Source organism: Hippoglossus hippoglossus, chromosome 10, assembly GCF_009819705.1.
Source record: "Hippoglossus hippoglossus isolate fHipHip1 chromosome 10, fHipHip1.pri, whole genome shotgun sequence".
NCBI classification, from domain to species: domain Eukaryota; kingdom Metazoa; phylum Chordata; class Actinopteri; order Pleuronectiformes; family Pleuronectidae; genus Hippoglossus; species Hippoglossus hippoglossus.
In genome coordinates, this window is record NC_047160.1 from 19,526,739 (window position 1) to 19,548,961 (window position 22,223).

Here is a 22,223-nt window from a genome sequence, read left to right on the forward strand (position 1 = left end):
CCTCTGTAGGAACTAAGACAGCAAAAAGCTTTCCGAGGGATCGAGAGTCTTCTTCAGCATCGCACATGATATCACAACCTCACAGCAGTTTTACACAGGATGTTACTTTAGATCCCACCATGGGTGGGTCCCCTCAGTAAAATCCATTTGCAGCACGGCCAGAGGATTATATCTGGTAAAGAGCTCCATAAAAGTTGATAAATTATCTTCAGTGGCCTCTACTGATCACAGTGGAGTCTTCTGTGTTGTGGGATGAGGGTTAAAGGCACCGACAGCTCAACTGATAGGAAGTGTCCAAACTCAATGGGCACCTGGGAATTCAAACAGTGAGTGAATTGGAGATGCAGCCAGAGCAGAAAAACACAGGTGTGCACAAGCGGAGAGTAATACGCTTTGGTCGAAGCTGCTGTACTTTAGAGGAGACCACAGCACAGGCTGGTGTTCTTCACCTCTAGGACACTCAAAGGCCCTTCTCAAGGTAGAGGCACTTCATGGTAGCGCCGGAAAAGAAAAGGCTCCTGCATGTTTATAATTAAGAAGCCATGATTTTAGTATCAGTCATTTTGAACGTTGAATTGTTTTTTTTCAAGAAAAAAAAGTCATGGTAAACAAATATGATGGCAGCTGGGTGATACACATGTGCTTAAATGCAAACAAACTGTTCCGGCTATCATATTGGTTGTGTGGCTTTATTTATGTTATTTAGTTTCTATTTGCTTACATTTACTGACAGTGTAGCCGTGGATTTTTCAGATGAGGTTATTCTGAAGGGTTTCAAGAATAACATCAAAACATATTCATCGTGTGGCACATGGTAATTACATGATCATTAATTACAATTCTATTCCGAGGCAACCAAAGGAGAAAAAAATAAAACGGCTTGAACGTGACACAGTCTGAATAATGACTCGCATTTCATTCTAAGTAAAGCACTTGCCAGTGACATTTGAAAAACAGTGTCAAATTCAGGAGCAATTCTCAGTGGGTGCCGGCAGAGCCTAATTAAACTGCAGCATCTACTTTAGCCAGTCTCTCTCTGCCTTGAAACAATCTGTATCCAGACTTTCTTGCCTGTATGTGTGTGTACAGGATCATCTGCTTGTGAGCCCTAATGAGTGGTTGTGCCTTAGTGCATGGTGGGTATGTATCAGAAGGAGAGACTGAAGACATGGTATGAAAGACACATATTTCGACCTGGTGCCATTTGCCCTGAGGAGAGGCTCGCCCATGGTACTTAACCTCTGTGAGGATGAGGGGTATGTGGGCCTATCAACCTCAAACCGATCTTCCCCTGCAAAGCCAGAAAGTTTCCCCGGTGAAGGAGAAATCCACAGGCACAACGCCAGCGTGCACACAAACACACACAGAAAAACTGAAATGCACATGAAGATGGTAAAAACTTGATAATGCAATTTCTGAGGCTGTAGTTTGCAGTGCTGCTTAAGTACCTTCCGTCAAGGAGGTTATGTTGATAGAACGATTACACAAAAACAACTTTGTGGATTTCCATGAAAATCGGTGGAGGGATGCGATGCACATTTAAGGAACTGATATTTACGAGTGTGCGTATTTACATATCTTAAAAACAGCAGAATTAAACGCACCGGCAATAATTTAATAAGTCTTTGCACCTATCTGACACAGCTGACATGAGATAAATGTTAATGCTCGGTAACTCGGATGTTTGGCACAAATATGCTAAAAAGAAACAATTATGTGAAAAACTGGAGATAAGCGTGTTCCTCCTGTATAACCCATTTCTATCAACGTTTCATTCTCCCTTTCTCATTTTCACACTGTAATTGGCTTTATCATGAAAATAAGGTCATCAATGCTGTGCCTTCACTGGTGGTCTCGGAGTCTGATTGGGCACAGCACAGCCCTAATTATCACAGAAGAATGCATGAGTGCTGACCCACAGTACCCTCTCATAGCATGCAGTTGTATCTGTGCACACACGTACAAAAGGACCACACACATTGATTTCAGATAAAAAGGAAGCTGCGAACAACATGAAATGCTCCGAGCCCACACACTTTGCTGGCGTCTGCCGTTATGTCACAATGACAGTCGCCGTAATACATGCCTTATTAACAGGAGAACAATCTGCCTGCGGTTTTAATTGGGAAAGTGAGCAGGTATTGGCAGTGCATCAGATAGGGGGGCTTGATGGTTATTTCGAGTGGTCTGATATGAATTCCGTGGGGTTTCCTCAATGGCTTTGTTGTGCTTATTAGTCGTCTGAACAGATAACAGATTGCATCTTAATTGGAAATCCCGCCAGAAGCCTGAGTAACCATATTGTAAAATGATCCACACCTTTGGAGTTTGTCCTCACCCAGTACTCTGGCTAAGTTAACAGGTTGGGTGAGTCATTTGGCCAAAATCACTTGTCTTTTAGTTTGGACAAATCACAATTACACTGACTAAGATATAAAAAAATATATTTTTGCGATGTGTTCTTACAACAATGAGAAAAGATTGATTGACTACTGGGGATATAGACCATGTCTCCTGAGTTACGTTATTTCTCAAGAATCCACAAGATGACAAAAATCACATTTTTGTACATTCATTAAAACTTTTATTATCTCTGTATTCGGAATAATAAAATATAAATCTTCCTTAGAGGACAGTTTGAAATACACACTGTAGACTGCAGCTCATCCCTTCATTTTCCAAACATATTCTGTTCAGTGTCACAGGGGGTGGAATACACCCCAGCAAGGCTTGGGTATGAAAGCATTATGCATTTTTAAACACAGTTGTGAAAGCTAGCAATTATTTTGGTATTGGTACCAAACACTTGGATATCTTATCAACATAACACACAACTAGTTTTAGAGTATTTTCACATATTGGGAAAAGGTGTTGCAGGATGTGCAGTATAGGTCAGTGACTTTTGAGGATAGTGTTGTTCAGTTCAGTTCTTCACATCTTACTGTTATTGCACTCAGCAAGAGTCAAAGATGCTAAAGAGGTTGTGAAACACCAACTAAAACTGCAACCCATATCAATCTGTGAATCGTAATCCTGATCAAAAGATTTATTTTGAAAATGAATGTTGGTTAATATGATTCAACAAAATGTCAAACTGGGTAAAGCAACCAGCTGCAGACCCTCAGACTAAAGCAGGTGGGGGCTAAGGATCATATTCCATCATCTCAATGTGATGGAAGCCAAATTCACACTATCACTGTCTCGATGAAAAGTTCACACAGAACACACAGGGCTGTAGCAACTAATCTAATAGTTCAAGTCCATATTCAATGTGCACATGGCTCTAAAAGTCTCTTTCCCTGTTTTGTTAAGCTTTATGAAATGGTCTGATCATGTTTCTATTGGTTAATGTGTATAGTTTAGTTTAAAGCTCACCTCCCCAGACATTGATTAAACCCTAGAACACTCTCCACTATTCCTTAATAAATAAATATATTTCTTGAATCGTTCAATGTATCGCTCCATATTTACCTTCTTTATTATTATAGTGTATTAACATGTAAATTCACCGTGACTCCATCCCAACCGACCACACAGCTGCTCACCTGCTTCTCTCTGCTTGTTTTCTGTTTTGCTAGCAAACACATTGTGCAGCACACAATAGCTACACAATGGTAGCCGGCAATCTGGGGGTATTTCAAGAGGGGACAGAGGTCAAATTGGTCACTGTCGTCATTCCCTTGTAAAAAGATTTGTTTTTCAACTTGTTTAATTTTATTGTTTTATTGTTGTTTTATGCTTGTGTGATGCAGTTTGTAACCTTGCTAAGAAAAATGTTGTACAAATAGAGTTCATCGTTATAAATGAGACCTCATTTTATTAATTCAAAACCAAGAAAAGCAAAACCAGAAGAAGAAAAGGATGGGAGGCATTTGCACAGGGTTGCCTACAAGTTGAGGAAACAAGGCACTGCCATATAGAAATGTCAAAGAAGGTTTATGATTATTTAGAAATAATGTCATTTTACAGGTTGACTAAAGTTTCTAATCCACATTCCATCGTTCCTTAATATACTGCAATAAATATACAACTGATCCATAGACGCAGACAATTTTCCAAACAAAACTAACCCTAGAAAATATTGAATCTTATCAACCCAGCCATTCTCATATCCCCATCCATGTATTTTGTATTCCTCTCTCAAATGTATATGCAAAAATAGGGAAAGTGCATTGCATTGTTTACAAGCAAGGTCTGTCACAGACGACAGGCAAATGCACTTCCTGGCTGGTGCGCCTGTTTGATAGATAATAAGCATGTCTAGACAAAGAATGAATTTGAGATAATGTGCAAAGAGCAGCGCAAATCTGGCAGTCGGGATTTTGAGCACGAGACAGTGAGAAGACAGCCTGAGAAGAGAGAGGGAGAAGATAACATTTTGTGTGGTGTGCCAGGATCGGCAATGATGACTGCTCAAGAGAAGACAGTGGAGGAGCATCACTTCAAATGGACTATGAAGGGCCGGAAGTGAATCCTTACATTCCCTAGCTACGACTCAGAGACAGAGACTCTTCAAATATAAATCAATATTCAACAGTGGTGAAAGTTTCAGTTATTTCGACTCCTGTACCATGGAAGTGCAGATGACCAGTAACCCTGGTGTGTATCTACAAAACCATCTGAGCTGCAGTTCAGGGGAAACTGTTCATGAATCAATGTACAAAAATGAAGCTATTGAAAAAAATTCTGGGTTCCCCCAATGTTCATTTTGCAGCTGCGGCCCACCCCTGCTGCTAAAAAAATAATCCTAGGGGGAAACACTGTAATTGTACTGGATTTCACATTGTTTCATACTAGCACTGGTGGATTTGATAACGATATACTGTGCGACACATTTTAATTGATGAAGGTGTAACAACCCAGGGTCTATTAAATGGAAGGTTTGACACAGAAAGATATAAATATCTGATCTGAAGTGCAGAATAAAGCAGCAAATGATTAATCACGGTAAGATTTTCCCAAGATTTCAACATGACTTTTTAAGATGCAAATATAAATGTTGAATTCACATTTCAAAATACTTATACTGTGTGCTTCAAAGACCATGACAAAACTGAACATTATCTCCATATGTCTCAGAATCATGGCAGTGCTAAAACCTAATAACACAGTAAAAACCTTATGTTGATAAATAATCTAACAAAATGCAATTCTAACAGTAAATTAGTAGTCAGGTGTCACATTGACTGGGCTATGTCTAAGAGTAGAGTATCAGATATATTGTTCACTAAGGCTCTAAAAAGTGCAACAGATTAAATAGGTCCATTGAAAATGACTGAAATGACACATAGATACTAACAAGGCATAATCCTGTTGAATTGTTTTGGATGCCATCAATTGTTAATGCACCAGGTCCTATGAATACTGTATATTTTCACTTGGGTTCTTGTGAAATATTGAAGGATTGTCTTTCCGAGGGGAACTCTGCTCAGCTGCACATATACGATAGCATCTATGCTGCTAGAAGATATAGTTCAAACACAGCTATCAATGGACAGACCACTGCCCGGTCTGCATGATACATAGCTAGAGTATCAGTCAACACTATCAGTCATGTCCACTACATACAACCCTTTTAAAATCAAAGAGCTGTTTAATCTAATAAAGTCTAAAAGTTACGTTCTTTTGTTCTGAATAACACATTTTTCTTAACATTCTCTGTGTCATAAAACCTTTCAACACTTCAACAAGATAACACCATGTTTTTAAGGAACAGTTTGGCCATGACTGTGTCCGTAAGCTTGCTTCACCCACAAAGCAAAGGAGTCAACATTCCTTCCCCAAACACATTTAATCTTCTCAATGACATCCAACACTAAACTCACAGTCTTGTGGACACGAACCCCGGAGAGAAAACGTCCAACTGGTCTTGACATCAACCATTAACAGATAAAAAAAAAACAGACTGGCCGTGGCATTGAAATGCACTGACTCCTCTGGGAAATGAGAAATTTGAAAGTGAATAGTGCCGGTACTTTGGCATTCCTTCAGAAAGTGAGTTCACATTGATTCCGGGTCGGCACAGTTCAAACATCCAGATTGGTCCCTGTCACAACATTCAGAAACCCCTCACTGTGTGATCTGATGAAATTTTGATGGTGGATATGTTGTGTTGGCTCGTATTAGGTATGTCTATGATTTACAAACCCCAATGAGGACGGGAGAGGATGTGTGCCTCCCTCCACTAACCACAAATTCAAACCTCAGAGTGGCTTCCCTCATTGGCTTGTATCACAGTGCCCCCTACTGGTGGGGAAACGATCTGATAACAGCACCTCGGGTGGAATGATGATAGGTAACATACAGTATGTGAACAAATTATTCTTGGAAGCAAAACAGGGACTTCGGCATATACATGACGAACAAGCTTCACTTAAAACAATAAAAATATACACCATGAGTCAAAAATGTAAGTTTCTGTGGTGAACGTTTTCTTTTTTACTTATAAATAAATTCAAAGTGTAAAGTCTTAATTTTCAAGAACATTTCTGTTTCTCAGAGCTACTTAAAAAGACTAAACAATAGTAACTTGGAGATGATAAAAAACAGGCGTTGTAACTGAAGGGGTACAATTATTTAATTTAATTTGATAATGACCTTTTTAATGTTCACAAACGTTCTATATAACCAGGTGGGTCTCATTAAACAAGCAGCTTGTTCAAAACCTATTCTCTGCACGTCATTACAGATACAAACATTTTATATCACCAGAGTCATGTCATAAACTTAATGTGTCAATATGAATTACTAAGTGTTTAACCGATAAATCGTTTAATGAATTTGGTGGCTGAAAGAAATCAATTAATTCAATTCATAATAAATTCATTAAGTGAAGAATAAAAAAATAATAATAATAATCTAACATATAGGCTAATATTTCATTGTTTGCTAATATTTTTTTGTTGAATATCTTTATAAATTACATCCATAAATAGTCAGTTTATTGGCTGCTTTCAAGAAAAAAAGGATAAAAACGACTTGAGTATGCATTTCATTTTCATTTTGATGGAAACGTCTCACAACATCACACTAGTCCTGCTGGGCTGAATGAACGTCAACACCTCTCGCGGTGTGTTTACGGTGCTCTTTTCACCCACAAAGCAGATGAATAACAAGATCACATGTTGCAGGTGAAAGATGTCTTGTGCTAACTTGGTCTAGCACTCGAGAGCAGGAATATCTTACCTCTAGGTTTGGCAGCTCGCACAGCGATGATTGTTGGAAGGTAGCAATACACCCCTGACCTGCCAGCTCTGATCAGCGATTAACTGCTTTTGAGACCTTGAATTGCAGCACTGCTTGCGAAGAGCTTTTTCATATTTTCTGGTGAGAATGTGTCACATTAATTGGGGCTTATTTTCACTGTGCTGGAGGACACTGACATCAAGCCACATTCAGCAGAGGAAAAAAATTGTTGATTGTTGGTTGGATGGCATGTTTTCCTTAATTACAACAGACTGAACAATAATGCACGTGCAGGCCGCCTGTGAGGCCATTGTGCTTACGTGCGAGTGACTATTTCAAGTCCTACATGTGTCGGAGAGAAAAAGCAGAGGCAAGAATGCATCCTTGTCCAAAACAATTTGCGTTCTCAATTCGTCCATATTCATCGGTGTCACCACTAAGAATCCATGACACTAATTAACCTTTGTCTGATTAAAAAATCAAACTACTCTGCCTGACACATCTCGCTGAAATGAACAAAACACCACAGTTACAAGGGAGGATGCTGTGTTGCCAGCGAGGGAAGATAATTTAGAAATACCACACGCAAACTCCTTATCCAAATATAGTTGACAGGGCTGTGGTGCTGTATGTACAAATCCTCTCCTGAAAAATGTTATCATTTTCCTGCGCAGCACAAACAGCCTCCTCCGGTGTACTTACCACATCCTTCTCCCTCTATCACTGCCTTCATCTCAAATAATACTACTTCTTTAAACATCTCTTTCGTGTGTGCACCGGCTACGTCTGCCTTCTCGCCACGTCTCTTTTTTTTTCTTCTTTTCTTGTGCTCACTCGTTCTCACACCCGCCTCACATCACTCTCTCTCACTACTCGATTCAATAAAGGCATGTTTTGTGCAAACATCATGACGAAAAAATACATGCACACATTCGTAGATTTGATCAGCATGAAATTGGTGATATAGGTAACATGAAATAAAATAACAAATTCCTGAAGTGAGAAATGGTCAGAATCAGACAGAAAAAAAACATCATATAGAAAAAGAAAACATGTCCTGCAAGGTCTTGTTCATGACAATAACTTGTATAATCTCCGGCCTGTAACCTCTCCATTTTGTCCCTGATGCATCACTCAAGAACATCAGTTTCCTGGACAACAAAGCAGACTTGCAGTACCTACTATACATGGACAAATATAAGAAACCCTTAATGCAAAGCAGATGCAAATGCAAAATCATGGCCACGAGTAAATACACCTTAGTAATTGCACATTGATGAAATGTACCTCTGGTAATACAGTAATACTTTGAGAATAAACTCAATGTGTAAAGGTGTGTCTTCTGGCACTTTGGCTGAAACCTCTTTCAGGAGCTCTTTGGTGAAACAGTTCTAGGACAGGTGAAATTTGTTAAAGGATGGAGAGAGATTGCCTCGACGAGTGCTCACTCATTGAAGGCCGTTCACGCATCCACAATCGCCTGTCACGAAACATAAAATACTGTGCATACTCGTTACTTTATCAGGATGTTATGACTGTAAACAACCATGCCTACATTTCAAGCTGCGGGAGCATTTACACCACCAATGCCATCAGTGAAAACAATGAGCCCAGAGTTTCGTCTGACACTGAAACGTCATTGGAGTCCATTGTAGCTCTCATGCTGGTATCAGCGCCCACCTGTGTCTAAGTACGTATCAGAACACCCTGGGGGTAACTGCATCGGATTCTACAAGGTACCACCGTGTTTGGAGCACAATGGTGCACTGGCTGCTCTGCTGTGGGGCCCTTGGTACTTCTCTAATAATCTACCCAGCATGTGTTTATCTTTGTTGGACCATGTTGTGTGGAGGAGGCGGCTGAGAAGGGAAAGCAGACAGAATCCTGCCAGTCTGCATGTGAGGAGCCCACAAATCCAGGGGGACTGCTGGCTTTGTGCGAGTGTATGTTTGTGTGTGCACGCGAGTCTGAGAGACAGAAGTGGCAGCAATACAGTTATGCCAACATGAGTTATGGTCTGACTTACACAGACACACACAACACATTTAATTGCCAACAAAAAAAAGTCTCTCCCGGGCTCCATTGTGTCTAATGTGTTCAACGTTAATCTTACCCTTGGGGACATTTGCTGTTGTGTAATTACACACCAACCAGGACCCTGCATTTAACACCACATACAAAATATGTGCACGCACCAGCACACATAGCAACACAAACACACTATGTACACAACTTAGGTGGTGCAAGTTGATGCTCAGATTAAGTGAGGCAGTCCAGTATGGGAGAAGCAAAGCTAATGAAGCATTTACAGAGAGTGGGGTCATTTGAGACCTGCCTGAGGTCAAACTGTCTCCCACACCTTTAATGAACAGACCAAGCCTCATATGCAAGAGGAATTCACGGGCCCGGGTGGCCAATGTGCCCTGCTTAGTCATCCACTACACCGCTAGCTCATCACATCTTGGCACGAGCTTTTGCTTCCACCGCTGTGCTAGCTTTGGCTAATGCCAGTAGAGTGAGGCAAAATAAAACAGTGACACGCAAACAATTAGCCACACAATAGTTTCACTGACCCTCTTCTGCCTGTTATCTGCACTTATTACAGTCTGCCGCTTCCTGCAGCCATTTAAACAAGGGAAACTAGGGAATCATTAAAAAGGTAACAGTGAATGCAACTATTTGTTTGTCTGACTCATTTCAAACTCTCGTGCGGAGCACCAACATTGTGAGGGAACTTGTTTTTTACTCAGGAAGCTCTTTGCTGGTGGGTGGATCACCCATGTCAGGGGCAGAGTAATGGGCTACAGAGTGACCCTCATGCACTTGTCTTTCTCATGCTTTCACCTCACTGCAGGACTTCTAATTGCATCACAGGGGGGGGTTCACACAACCAATTATAGATAGTCAATACTAGATCTGTAGCGGCTTAGTAAACAATGTAAAGTTTGTACCTTACCAGGAACAATGGGGACAGATAAGAGGTGGGAGAAGGGAACACCTGGTCAGATGCACCAAGCAGTATAGACAGGTGGGATGTATGTTGAATTCTGTGGTCAGTTTTGTACGGTTGTACACTAAAAAAACATAGATGCAGATACACTCATCTCTAGCCATCATACGCTTCTAAAATAAAGAAGAGACTTACAAAACTCTTGTATTGCTCTTCTTCTAACTGAGGTCTCCATTTCAGTGCAGCTGAACTTTAATGAAAAGTGTAAAATCTACTTCACTTTGACATCAGACATAAAACATCCAATGCATTTCATCTGCTTAGTGCTGATTGAAATTAAATCAAGACATATTGATACCCTGAGTTTAATGTTTCTCACACTGGAGGTCTGTGACATCTTTCCATCTGGGGATGACGGTTAATAAGCTGCTTTACCCCTCAGCCAGAGATATGATTGAAGGGGAGAGAGGGAAAAGGTGAAAAGAAGGTCAGGAGAGCAGAAAGGACTTAATGCAAATCCCCTCAGTCAAAGTAATCTGTCTATTCTTTAAACACTCCGCTCTGCTATGAAACATTCTCCAACCAACCAGCTGGATCTGTACTTTCCCATGCAGCAGGAAAATTTCATACATGGATTGACATCAGTCAGACCCTCATCCTGCGATGAGTAACTCGGGTCAAAGGTCTGGACAGAATGTGAAAGGATGACGAAACACTTGCTGAAAACACACACAGTTCAGTTGTCTGCCTGCGCACTGTTGACTCTAATGGAAACCTGAATCAATGTTTCAGTGAAATGTGCTTGATTTGGCGCAACATTTCGGCTGGAGACAGTGTGCTGTGTGTGTACAATGAAAGCAGCCGTGAAATTCCCATGACCCTGTCTCTATCCTTGAAGTGTTACTGATGTATTTTCCATGTACTTGCTTGTGTGGGCGGAGAAAAAGTGCAATAACAGTGCAACAACACCGAGAGACCTAAAGCTTAACATGGCTAGGTCTAAGTGTAGCTTCACAGCGGTCCAAGGCACCCTCTCAGTTTGTGAATTTCGTTTGTTTATACAGGCCAAGATTGTGCCAACGGCAAACAACAAGCCAAGAACAACATTGAAATAATGGCTCACACTTACAGCAGACTTGTTCATTATTCTGCACATTTATCACATTACAGCTTCAGATGTTTCACCAGCATGGTATGTGTTTAATAAAACATGATCAAACAGAGAGGACAAAAAAAAAGGAAACAATCTGCAAATGCTGCAATTCAGATAAAGTGTTTTGCACTGTAATGATAAAAGCACAGCCACGTGATGCATCTAAAAGTTCACCTGGTCGTAACAATCACACAAGCATCAGCATCTCACACCAGAACAAATACACCATCGACAGGTGTGGTTATAGCTTTCTTATGCTGTGAAAGATGTCAGGGCAGGAAATGGCCTTAAATTAGCATTTCCACCCAGATGTCATGTTCACATCTGGAGCCGATGCCATCACACTTCATCAGTGTGGGAAGGGCTGCACATGCACTAATATGAAGGCGCTACCAAAACAAAGGCGTTCAGATCAAAACACACAGAGGAAGTGGGACTTTATTCTCTGCTAAGGAAGCCATGTTTAAAAAAGATAAGAAATATACCACAAGCAAAATAAAAAGCTCTTCAAAAGTAACAGTACATGCTCTGTAGAGGAGCAGATTTATTATCAAAAGCTGTGTGAGATATTTTTGACCCTCTCCGGCTTCAGAAAGAAACGACTCAAGAAGGTAATAAAAGCACAGAAAACCTTTAATTTAGTTTACTTTAAGAAAGAGCAGATTCAAGAACTGACACTGTGGTGGAAATCTGAAAAAAAGTGTCACTGTCATACAGCCGGGCAAGTGTGCTGTGGGTGCTAAAGCAGGACAATAACATAGAACTGATACTATAAGTTCAAGGGGGATGACAGGGAAAGAAACATGGTGAAGAGCAGAGAGATATATGGGGTTTTAGGACAGGGAAGTAAGCACAAGAAAGGAAAATAAATAAAAAGCAAAGGATAACCTCACTGATATGTGTATCCTGAGGGGGAACTGAGAAAAGTGCCATGAACACTTTATGTGCCTGCCATGAAGAAGTGGTGCTGGGTTTTTGGAGCGCCGGGAAACAACCCTAAAACTCTCCAGTCAAACTGAATGTCCTGAGATGACATTTCTTAACTGAATATTCATTTTCTCCTGGACTTCATTTGTCATTTCTCAAGGTGTTTCTACTGTCTATACAAGTAGAGCTCATCCACTCTGTTCGCCACAATCTGTAAACTTGTAACCACTGTAAATACCCAAATGACTGGGACTGGCGTACGGCTTCAATGTGGGCCCCCAAATATAAAAAGTACTGCTTCATTTTTCTTGTTTGCCTATCGGAATAATACATTATTAATGAGCAAAGATACGAGACACGGCAAATGGTACTTAGACCTTTGATGCAAAGCTGAAGTTACTTCGGTAATGAAATATTCAGGACACCCAAATCATACAAGAAGATCGCTTTATCAACATATTGCTGAGTAAGTTGTGTCAGACCGAAGCCTATTAGTCACTATGCTTTATTAGCATTTAAGTAGCATGCTTTATTTCCTTCCCTTTTATGCAAGAATAGGAATAAATTTGAGCTACAATAGTTGTACCTGACACGGTTACAAAACCCTTCTAGTGGCACCAGCTTTAACTGTTTGCCCCAGGTGTCACTGTTTCTTTTTATTCTTTTGTTTTTATCGATATCACAATCTGTTTTCAGACGGGTCTGTCTACCTCACTCGGCCCCTTCCCTCATCGAAACCTTTTCTGTCTTTGCAGTAATTTACCTTGCTGTGGCGTGAGCAGTCGTGATTGTTTATGTTCAAGGAGGCACCATCTTGAACACGCAGGACCTTGATTGTTTACCCAACCTGCATGTGACATCACAGTCGCTCCCGTCCCCCCAGTGTTCCTCTGTCTCCTGTCTGTGTCTCTCCAGCCAGATTGGCTGTGGAAGTGTCACCCCATGGCCCACTTGTAGTCACAAACCAATTCCACCAAAGAGCCTCAAAGACAAATTAAACTTAATGCCATGTAACAAACTCAGTGGGCTACTGTGCACTGCAAAGGCATTGTGTTCGCCTGGTGGAGAAACATCTTGTGAGCACTTTTTGATCTGTATGGAAATCATGAGTCAACATGGAGCCAGATTTAAGGCATTTTGGAGAGGGGGTTAGGTAAGTACAAAATCAACATACTAGTAAAACATTTGCAATTACAACTGATGAATTTTGTTAACTGCATGGTCGACAAAGTTTGTGTTCGATCTCATTTAAGAGAACATTATGAAATACAGCAGGTGGTTGAGTTGCAACAGCTTTTAAGACAAATAGTGTCTACAGGCTTATCAGAAAAAAAAACAACAACCATTGTCTAAGTAGAACAAAAACTATCAGCCCCTGAAATTAATACCTGGTAAGAAGAGTGAAAACACAGCTGTGTAAGTTGCTAATAGAATCCTGAATCACTCTCAGCGGATCGGTTTAAAGGCTGCAGCTATAGAAATGTATTAAGAAACCAGAAAGACACATGGCAATTATTGACAAACACGTCATTGTAACCATTTACAATTATTAACTGCTCTTTGAAAAAGTGCTGAAAACTAATAAATTGCTCACATAACTTCCACAGTCTTCTTTTCACTCCTTCCACGCATGACTGTAAATGCCGATCCAGTACAGCAGTATATCCACATCGTGAACAGTGAACCATCACACATCAAGTATTCTCCATAAAGCCCCTCCGCTCCCGTACTCGTACTTCTGAGCTGGATTAGATATGCATTCCATATTCTGCTGTCTGGGATCATGGGGGTGAGTTAATGAAGCTCCATCGGGGCTTTTCCATGTGAAAAGCTCCAGTGACAGCGCTGACATTGTCCTCTTTTTCAAGGCAGACCCCCTTGTTAATAAGCATCCGATCACTCAATTAGGCAGGCACACAGACACTGGATATACTGGATGCCACACAAGGAGACGATACAGATAGAGACATGTAACAAAAACACACGCAAACTCAACATTATGGGAATATTTGCTGGGGCGGTGGAGGGAGGCTGGTCGACATAACAAATACCAACATATTGGTAAATGTTATATAATGGAAATGTTAACGGTGTGCAGACATGGCATAAATGCCTTTAAGTATCAAATGTGTTTTTAACTATTAAATTCAGGGGGACATTCAAAAAAAATATTTTTTTTAAAGTACAGTTACTTCACAAACGATTATTAATAAAGATTATAATTTTAGTGCCACTCCATGTTTACCCTTGTCTTGTCAACAGATAGGTTCTAGACAGAACAGACTGATGGAACAAATCCACTTTAGAAGATGCAGAAAATAAGGTTAAATGTATGAGATTGCTTAAATGTGTGGTTAAATTGAAAAGCAAACAGACAAAATATATAAGTTTGAAGGCAAGTAAACAAATAAAACTCAAAGGAAACAGAGCTAAATTGACATATCCCAAACGTTTGTTATCTGAGATTAACCAGGGGAGTGAGCACGGAGACAAAGAAATCAAATATTTAGATGCACGGGGGATATTTATTTTTTGAAGAGACAGATTTTGATGAACATTACCTGAAGGCACATAAAAGTTAGCAGGGTGTAGAGTTGGGAGGCTGTAAGCGGCAGGTATCAAAGAAAGCTAATATTCAGAGGGCTAAAGTTAAAGTGCACTGTGATAGCCAGAATGGCTCTCATCTGAGAAGAGAAGATTAAAATCAGTGGGACATCACAGCGAGGCAATATGAAGAAGGAATGAGAGGAAATCGTGCTCTCTCTCACTCGCTCGCTCGCCCCCTCTCTCAGAGACACAGATGCACACGCACATAATATAGTCTCCTACAATAAACCAATTACTTGTCATTAATATTTAAGGGCCTAATTTCCATTCATATGAGATATATTAAAAACGTGCAGGGATGAGCAAGGAAAAGGGCTGACCCTGAGATATCCACAGTAGGTTGGCTGTCTCAAACAGAGAGAAATGAACATCAGGGTGTTTTGTGTTTTATTGAGACAAATGTCTCCTGCCTGCGCCAGCAATTAATGACTTCCCTGCTAAAATGAGGAAAATAGCAAAATGGATCTTTTCCAAGATGAGATTATATCCTCTTTGTTTTGCTTTTAGTAATAATGAACGTTTAATCCAGACGGAACAATTAACTGAGGAAAGGAGGAACGGTCTTGGGTTATGTAAATAATTCACAGATGAGAGGCATTTCTCCACTCACAGTGATGACAGTTTACAAAGCGCGTACATGTCTTGTTGATTTTGTTGTGGGAAGCAGTGGCAGATATTTTTCTTTTTAAACCAGACCGGCTCTGACTCCAGATGAACACTGCCATGTCCAAAGGGATGATTTCAGAAGCAAGCACATAAAGATGAGCTAAGAAAACAGAAACGGAGCGATGCCAGGAGAAGAGAGGCCCAGAGACGGCTTCCATGGAAGATCCTCCCTCCTCTCAATTAACAGAATCAGTAATAAACAGCCATGTTCTCCAAGGGAAACATGGCAACCATCGAGCATGACCTCCAAACTCTTTGAGATGGAACATATCGAAAGCTTATCGTTTCACACATGCTACTGTGACAAGGCGGACTAGTCCACAGTGGGCTTAAGTGTCTTGAATTGGGCTTAAACTCATTAGACAAAAGCCTTTAGTACATTGTGAGGATATGAGAAAGCAGAGCCGCAATAGTCTTGGGATCTTCGTTTTCTAAGAAGAACAAGCTTTTCAAAGGTTTCAGTCAACAACACATATTGTTAGTAAATAAATACCCCTTAATAGGATTAAAATATTTTGAGTGGCACTTATTGTTGCCGCAGTTGTTGCTGCGCGTTGTGAGACAAAAGTTGTGTCCATAGATTTGTATTGAACACGCGCTGCAGGGCCCCCAGCACACAGTGTACTGGTCAGCAACATCTTTCTAGCCTCCCTGAGAGGTTGCTGAGTGTCGGTGAGGTGGCCGACCATGTGTGAGTGTGTTTGATCTGGTGGCCGAGGTCAGCCCTGATATTAACAGAGTTATTAGGGGACTTATTAGGGCGAGTCAGAAAGCCAGCTAAACCCCCCACTGATTCCATCATTACTGCCGTTGTGGCAGGGTCATTACCGCCCTGCTGCTGAGGCTTTCTAGCAGGGATTGAGAATCTGCTGGTGTGCACACCACTATGGCTCAGTGGGAGGAGTGTGTGTGTGTGTTTTTTTTTAGTGTGTGGGTGTGTGTGTGCGTGACAGTTGTAGGGACACAGGTAAAGGAAAACGAGTGTCAGAGTGAGGAGAACTCCAGAGGGATTTGATCAAATCCCCTGTGATGAGGGGGAGGATGACTGCAGCCGTAGCTTTAAGTCGGGGTTTTACCAAGTTATGTTTCCAGAGCTGACCTTTACAGGCACAAGACAAGTTTGAGGATATTTACAAAAAAAAAAAAAATAGATGGAATAACAAGGATGAAATAAAACTTGATGGGAAGGGGTGTATAAATATGTGTGTGTGTGTGTGTGTGTGTGTGTGTGTGTGTGTGTGTGTGTGTGTGTGTGTGTGTGTGTGTGTGTGTGTGTGTGTGTGTGTGTGGTTATTGCATTTTTTACATGTGTAAAAAAATAAAATCAAATTACAACTGGATACTAAACAACATACTGGGGATACAGAATCCCAATAAAATCCTTACTAAAATAAAAAATAAAAAGACAGCTTTTATGTTTATTCGTTACTAGAACATGACTGGGACCAGTATTTATTTATAAATTAACAGAATAAAAGCTATCACATACTAAAATAAGCAGCACAATCCAGGGTTTTAGTTGTTGTTCGAGTTACCCCTCCTTCTTTTTTTGTGTTGTTTGCTCTGAGAAACCCAGAAATCACCATTACAAAGTGGCATATGCCCTTTGTCCGTCAGCAATTGATGTGGGCAATGGAGGAAACATTTTGGAAGAAAGGGGGTGTGAAGTTTGCCAACATCAATCTTGTTTCAAATTGAACCGCAAAGTTCCAGCTGAATGAATTGCCTTTCAAATGCAGCAGGCCATGGCTACACGCATTCAATCCCGAAGTGAATCTGATTTGATCCCAAGAGCCGTACAAAGGCACAACCCACAGATTGATAAAGTGAACTGACGGGAGATGAGGATAAAAAAAAAAAAGGAAAGAAAGAAAGAGCCAAGTCAATGGAGGAGAGGGTAAAGAAAGCAGGATAAGCTGATCCAGTGAAGCAAAGGCAGAAGAGGGAGGAAGAGAGGGGAAAAAAATCAAATGCAAAGTAACAGTTTTAATGGGAAATGAAATAATTGTATGATGTTGTCAGATGTTCTACAGAGTTTAAAGAATGTGAAAAAACGGAGGGATGAGCGAGAGCAAAATGGAGGTGTGTGATAAAAGACTGCTCAGCTCCATTTCCACATCAGAGAGCACTTAATAATGCCACAGGTGGAATACGTGTCTTGACATCAGAAACTGAGGTGAAGCTTTAAGTACGACACATTTTAGGTCACAGGAAAAATGGTTGACTTTCACTTCAACGGGATGCAGCATGTAATATAAAAATATATGAAGCAGAGCTGAGGATTCATACAATTTCTCCAAAGTTACACTGGGCAAAACCAAATCTGGGAGACTGACCATCCCTAAGAAAGTTGTGGAGGAGTTCTTCAAAGAAAGCCACAGTAACAGTCTAATGTTACCTCATCAGGAAGAGTTGGACCCCAGTGAACCAACATGAGGGGGAGTCCAAGACACTGTACAGACAACTGCTCAGCACCTGCTCCTGGAAGAAAACTACACTACATGAAATGGATCGTAATGATTCAGCTGATTGTCCCATGGGAAGATGGATGCAATGAGGCTTCCAGGAGGAAGGCCACCAAGTATCAGGACTTGGTCTAACGATCCAGGGACAAAGGTTGGCAGGCCCGGCCATTCCCAGTTGTGGTTGGCTCAAGGATTTTGGGTCCAGCTCTAGTAATAGCAGGGAAGGAGAGGAGGACAGCTGCTCGCAGGTTGGGGGAGAAAACAGAAAGAGCATTGTTGTTTCTGGAACAGGCAGGAGGAGTTGAGCTGGAAGCCAGGAGCACTTGGCCATCGGCTCCCACAATCACTGCCGACCCCCCGACTGGGGGATGTTGTGGGATACAGGGTCGAAATGTCAAAGAAAATGCCACCAGATGACATCTTCTCCTGGCTGAAGGGCTCAGCAAGAGGAAAGTGACTGAAGGTGTTTGTATAAATGTATCAAACAAAGAGGATTAAAACACTGTATGGACGTACAGTGTTTTTGCAGTGGGTATTTATTTTAAGGGATTTTAATAATGTCCATTGTTGACTATAAACTATATATATATTTGTTTAATGATTCATAACATCGTGTTTGAAGTGGGTCTTTCATTAAAACATGGGGTTACCCTGCAGACAGAAACCAATTCTTCATGTGTGAAACATTAAAAAGTTGATGCCTGAATGTCTTAATCCGTCTATGGCTTAACAACTGACACACCACAAGTGTTGAGTTTTAAAATCAAGCCAAAGATGTATTTCATAATAAATGACACATTTAGAAGACTGAAGCCAAGCTTGAAATCCCACTTGATTATCATTTCCTGTTCTTGGTAAAACTCATTAAACAGTGAGACTCATAAAAGCAGCAGGGGAGATGACAGTTTTGCATTCTCAGTTGTTTTAGAGGCCTCTGAGCGCAATAAGCATGTGAAAATTGGGGGCTGTTAGTGATTCTTTTTTTCCTCTTTTACTGCCAAAGTGTTGTTCTTCAACAATGCAAGTAACAAGCAAGAATCCTAAAACCATGTGGAGTTAACAGAAGCCTCTTTGCAGCACTTTCAGAGGGCAGCTCTGCAGGGGAGGCATTTACACCTGCTTGCCTCATCTCTGCCGATACGCTGGTCCCCCACAGTGCGGTTCACTTATAACTATCTACGTGTAAGATGTGGCAAAGATGAAGCTACCACAAAGAAGCAAAAGAAAAAAACAACATATGTGTATGTGTGTGGTGGCAAAAAAAAAAAACTGTGGCAATATCTAAGACAAATGAAGTCCGTTTTCACCAGTGACTTATTTGTCAAATCAGCATAGAGGATTTATGGTCCATGGTTACAGAGGTTACAATGAGAGTACAACACCTTAGGAATTAATCTTGCAAGCCTCGGCTTTTCCACCTGAACCCCAGCTCCACTTTAAACTTGACCAATACAATTAACGAATTGACTTGAGATGCAGGGAAACGCTCCACCCAAATAGATTAAATTCAAAGTGGAACTAAAGTGGGATTTTTTGGGACGAATGGTTTAATGTTCAAGCACACTTCTTCCTACATACCCTCAGATGCCCTGCATGAGAAAAACTATACTACATGAACAGAGGAAAGAGGAAAAACTACCATTTCATTTTAGGAAGATTCCATCTAGCACCTTTTTTTGCAATACCATCTACATCAAAGCTCCTCTCATTGGGGGGGTGTACATATCAAACATTAAACAGCATTTTTCATTCATGAGAAAATCATGTTCTATTTCAACAATAGAAGGAAAAGAGCTGACTCAGTGAAGTCGCTGCAGGGGTAATTGATAGGGATCCAGCAAAGGTAACTCCCAGGGGAAATGCTGGATCATGAATTCCTACCGGGCCAGCGGGAACATGGACTATCTATAGAAATCCTTGTTTTAAACCCCAGTGGGTGAGAAAATTAATTCAATAAAGAATTTAGAAGGTCATTTAAATCTGAATTAAAGATGTGTCACTGTATCTGAAAATGTTAAGTTGTATTTCATTTTAAGAATCTTTCTGCAAATGCACTTTATAGCAGATGGGCTCTGCAAACATATTTCTGATTTACTATGATGAAATGTTACATTCATCGTCTTAAATAACAATTCATGAATCAAATAAAGGAACGTGACGAGAATTAGAATAATTAAACACACATTGCAGAGGTGGGAAAGGTCTGCCCATCAATTACTTCAGTAATGTCTTGAAGGCTGTGATAAAAAAGATATGGTCTGGCTGATATCCTCTGGTGAGAGATGAGGAGAGTGGCATGACTGCCAGGCCTTTCCCTGCCACTTCATTAAGCCTCACAACAACTGTTCTTTCCTACCCTCACTTTCCTTCCATCTGTATTATACCAGAAAATCACCTTGCGGCAGCCGAGGGAAAATTGCTATTTATTTCACAGAAAAAAAGAAATAGGCGATGAGTCTAGTTTGTAGACCTGGAGGCAGTGAGAACAACAGAGCAGGAAGCTGCTGGGGGTCTGAATGGTGTCCAAATGGACGGCGGGTATATGGGAAAAGTTGGACGATTCTGTATAGTTATGTCCACACGTCCTGACAGGGCTCTGATTTGACTGTTCTGCGGTTGACAGTACTCTGACTTCTCCCCTCCCACTGCTGCTGGAATTAGAGGGGTGTACTACTCACACATACACTCACACACTGTCAAAGAAGTGGAAAACACTCAAATTGTCATGGGAAGAATACATCAAGTGCCTTCACAAACCCTCCTCCATACAAAAAACAAACTTGCTCCGTGCTGCTTGTGTTATTCATCAGCAAGTTAGGTAGCCTGGTTGTGTATTTGAGAAACAAACTGGCCGGGACAAGAAAACTCCCAGAGCTCCCTTCACGAAAGCCCCCCCACCCCCCACCCCTGTCTTCCCCATTGGAGCATTGGTCTACTGGACTAGAAAAAGGCAAGAAATAAACCAAGCATAGCGGCACTTGGTTCACACATATGTACAAGTTCGAGTTTGTGCACATCCGCGTGCACGCCCCAAAAAACTGAGACTGAAACTACTCAGTTGGTACAAAGAACAAATATAATGCGCAGGCATATTCCATTTCAAGCTTTAACACAGACAGAATTGCATAAACACACTGCAACAAGAGCACTAGTATCTCTAATTGGCACAGAGGTTGGAATCCAGAGCATATATAGACAGAGTTCAAATGTAGAGGAGAAAGTGCTTGGTTTTAGGATAATTAACACTTCAGTGAGAAAAATGGCTTCTTAAGTGTCACAAGATGAAAGTGGCTTGGCATCCATTGCCAGGGAGGCTAAATAAGGCATGTGTGTGTAGATTAATTAAGGAATGGGTGAAGGGAGATGACGCCTCCTTACCTTTGCTCTGTGAGGAGAAGCAGAGGGAGAGCTGAGCAAATAGGTCAGGATTCTCAAACTTCTCTTCTTTGACTTTGATCCAGAAGCAATTCTCTGCCATTTCCTGAGGCACTATCTGCAATGACACAAGGATTCCATTATCACTACAATCAGAGACTGCCTTTCCACCAACCTGCCACTCAAAAAGTTCTTCTCACTGGAGATTGGGTTTGTGTGTGTTTTTCACATGTACAGACACACATGTGCCCTTGTGTATGCCTGCTTTGCATCGGAGTGGGAAACAGGACAAGCAAAAAAACAGCAACAAAGCATATGGGTGATATTCAGGGTTAGATGCATTCTTTTATGTCTAGTTCACATGACATGATTCTTAGCCCGATTTTCCACTCAGTCAATTTTGTAACTCTGTGTTCGATCAGCAGTCAGCGATCACTGTGCAGGAACTCTTCAAAGACCTGGACCAAGAGGTTTGCCAGCACTAGGGGTGTTTGAACCAATTTCAGGGGTCAAATATAATTCCAATTAAAATAAAGTAATATCATTTGAATGCTGTATTTTTATTCATTTTATAAATGTGCTGGCTCGGTGCCTCGGGCTCAGCCTCGCTTGTCTTCTGTGTTGTCCACAGAGGGAGTGTGCGCACTGCAGCGCCACGGCTGAGTCTGACAACGTGGTTTTGATTACCCTCGTTCTGAGAGCGAGAGAGAGGGAGAGAGAGGGAGGGAGAGAGAGAGAGAGAGAGAGAGAGAGAGAGAGAGAGAGAGGGAGCCCACACACAAAAACTGCCATTCAGCTGATGCTTTTACGTCTCTGTGACATATTCTACAGATATAGACATTGCAACTTTCTTGAAAGGTGTACTGTTGCTGGTGAGATGTCAAAATGATTATCA

General features: G+C 41.1%; 1 protein-coding gene across 7 annotated transcripts in view; it reads right to left on the reverse strand.

Annotated features, from left to right (window-relative positions):
• diaph2 (diaphanous-related formin 2) overlaps positions 1-22,223 on the reverse strand; it is a 337,820-nt gene that overhangs the window by 179,254 nt on the left and 136,343 nt on the right. For all 7 annotated transcript variants that reach the window (XM_034597177.1, XM_034597173.1, XM_034597175.1 and 4 more), the window contains one exon: positions 21,332-21,446. In XM_034597177.1, coding sequence (XP_034453068.1) covers positions 21,332-21,446 — 115 coding nt within the window. The remainder of the gene's footprint in view (positions 1-21,331; positions 21,447-22,223) is intronic.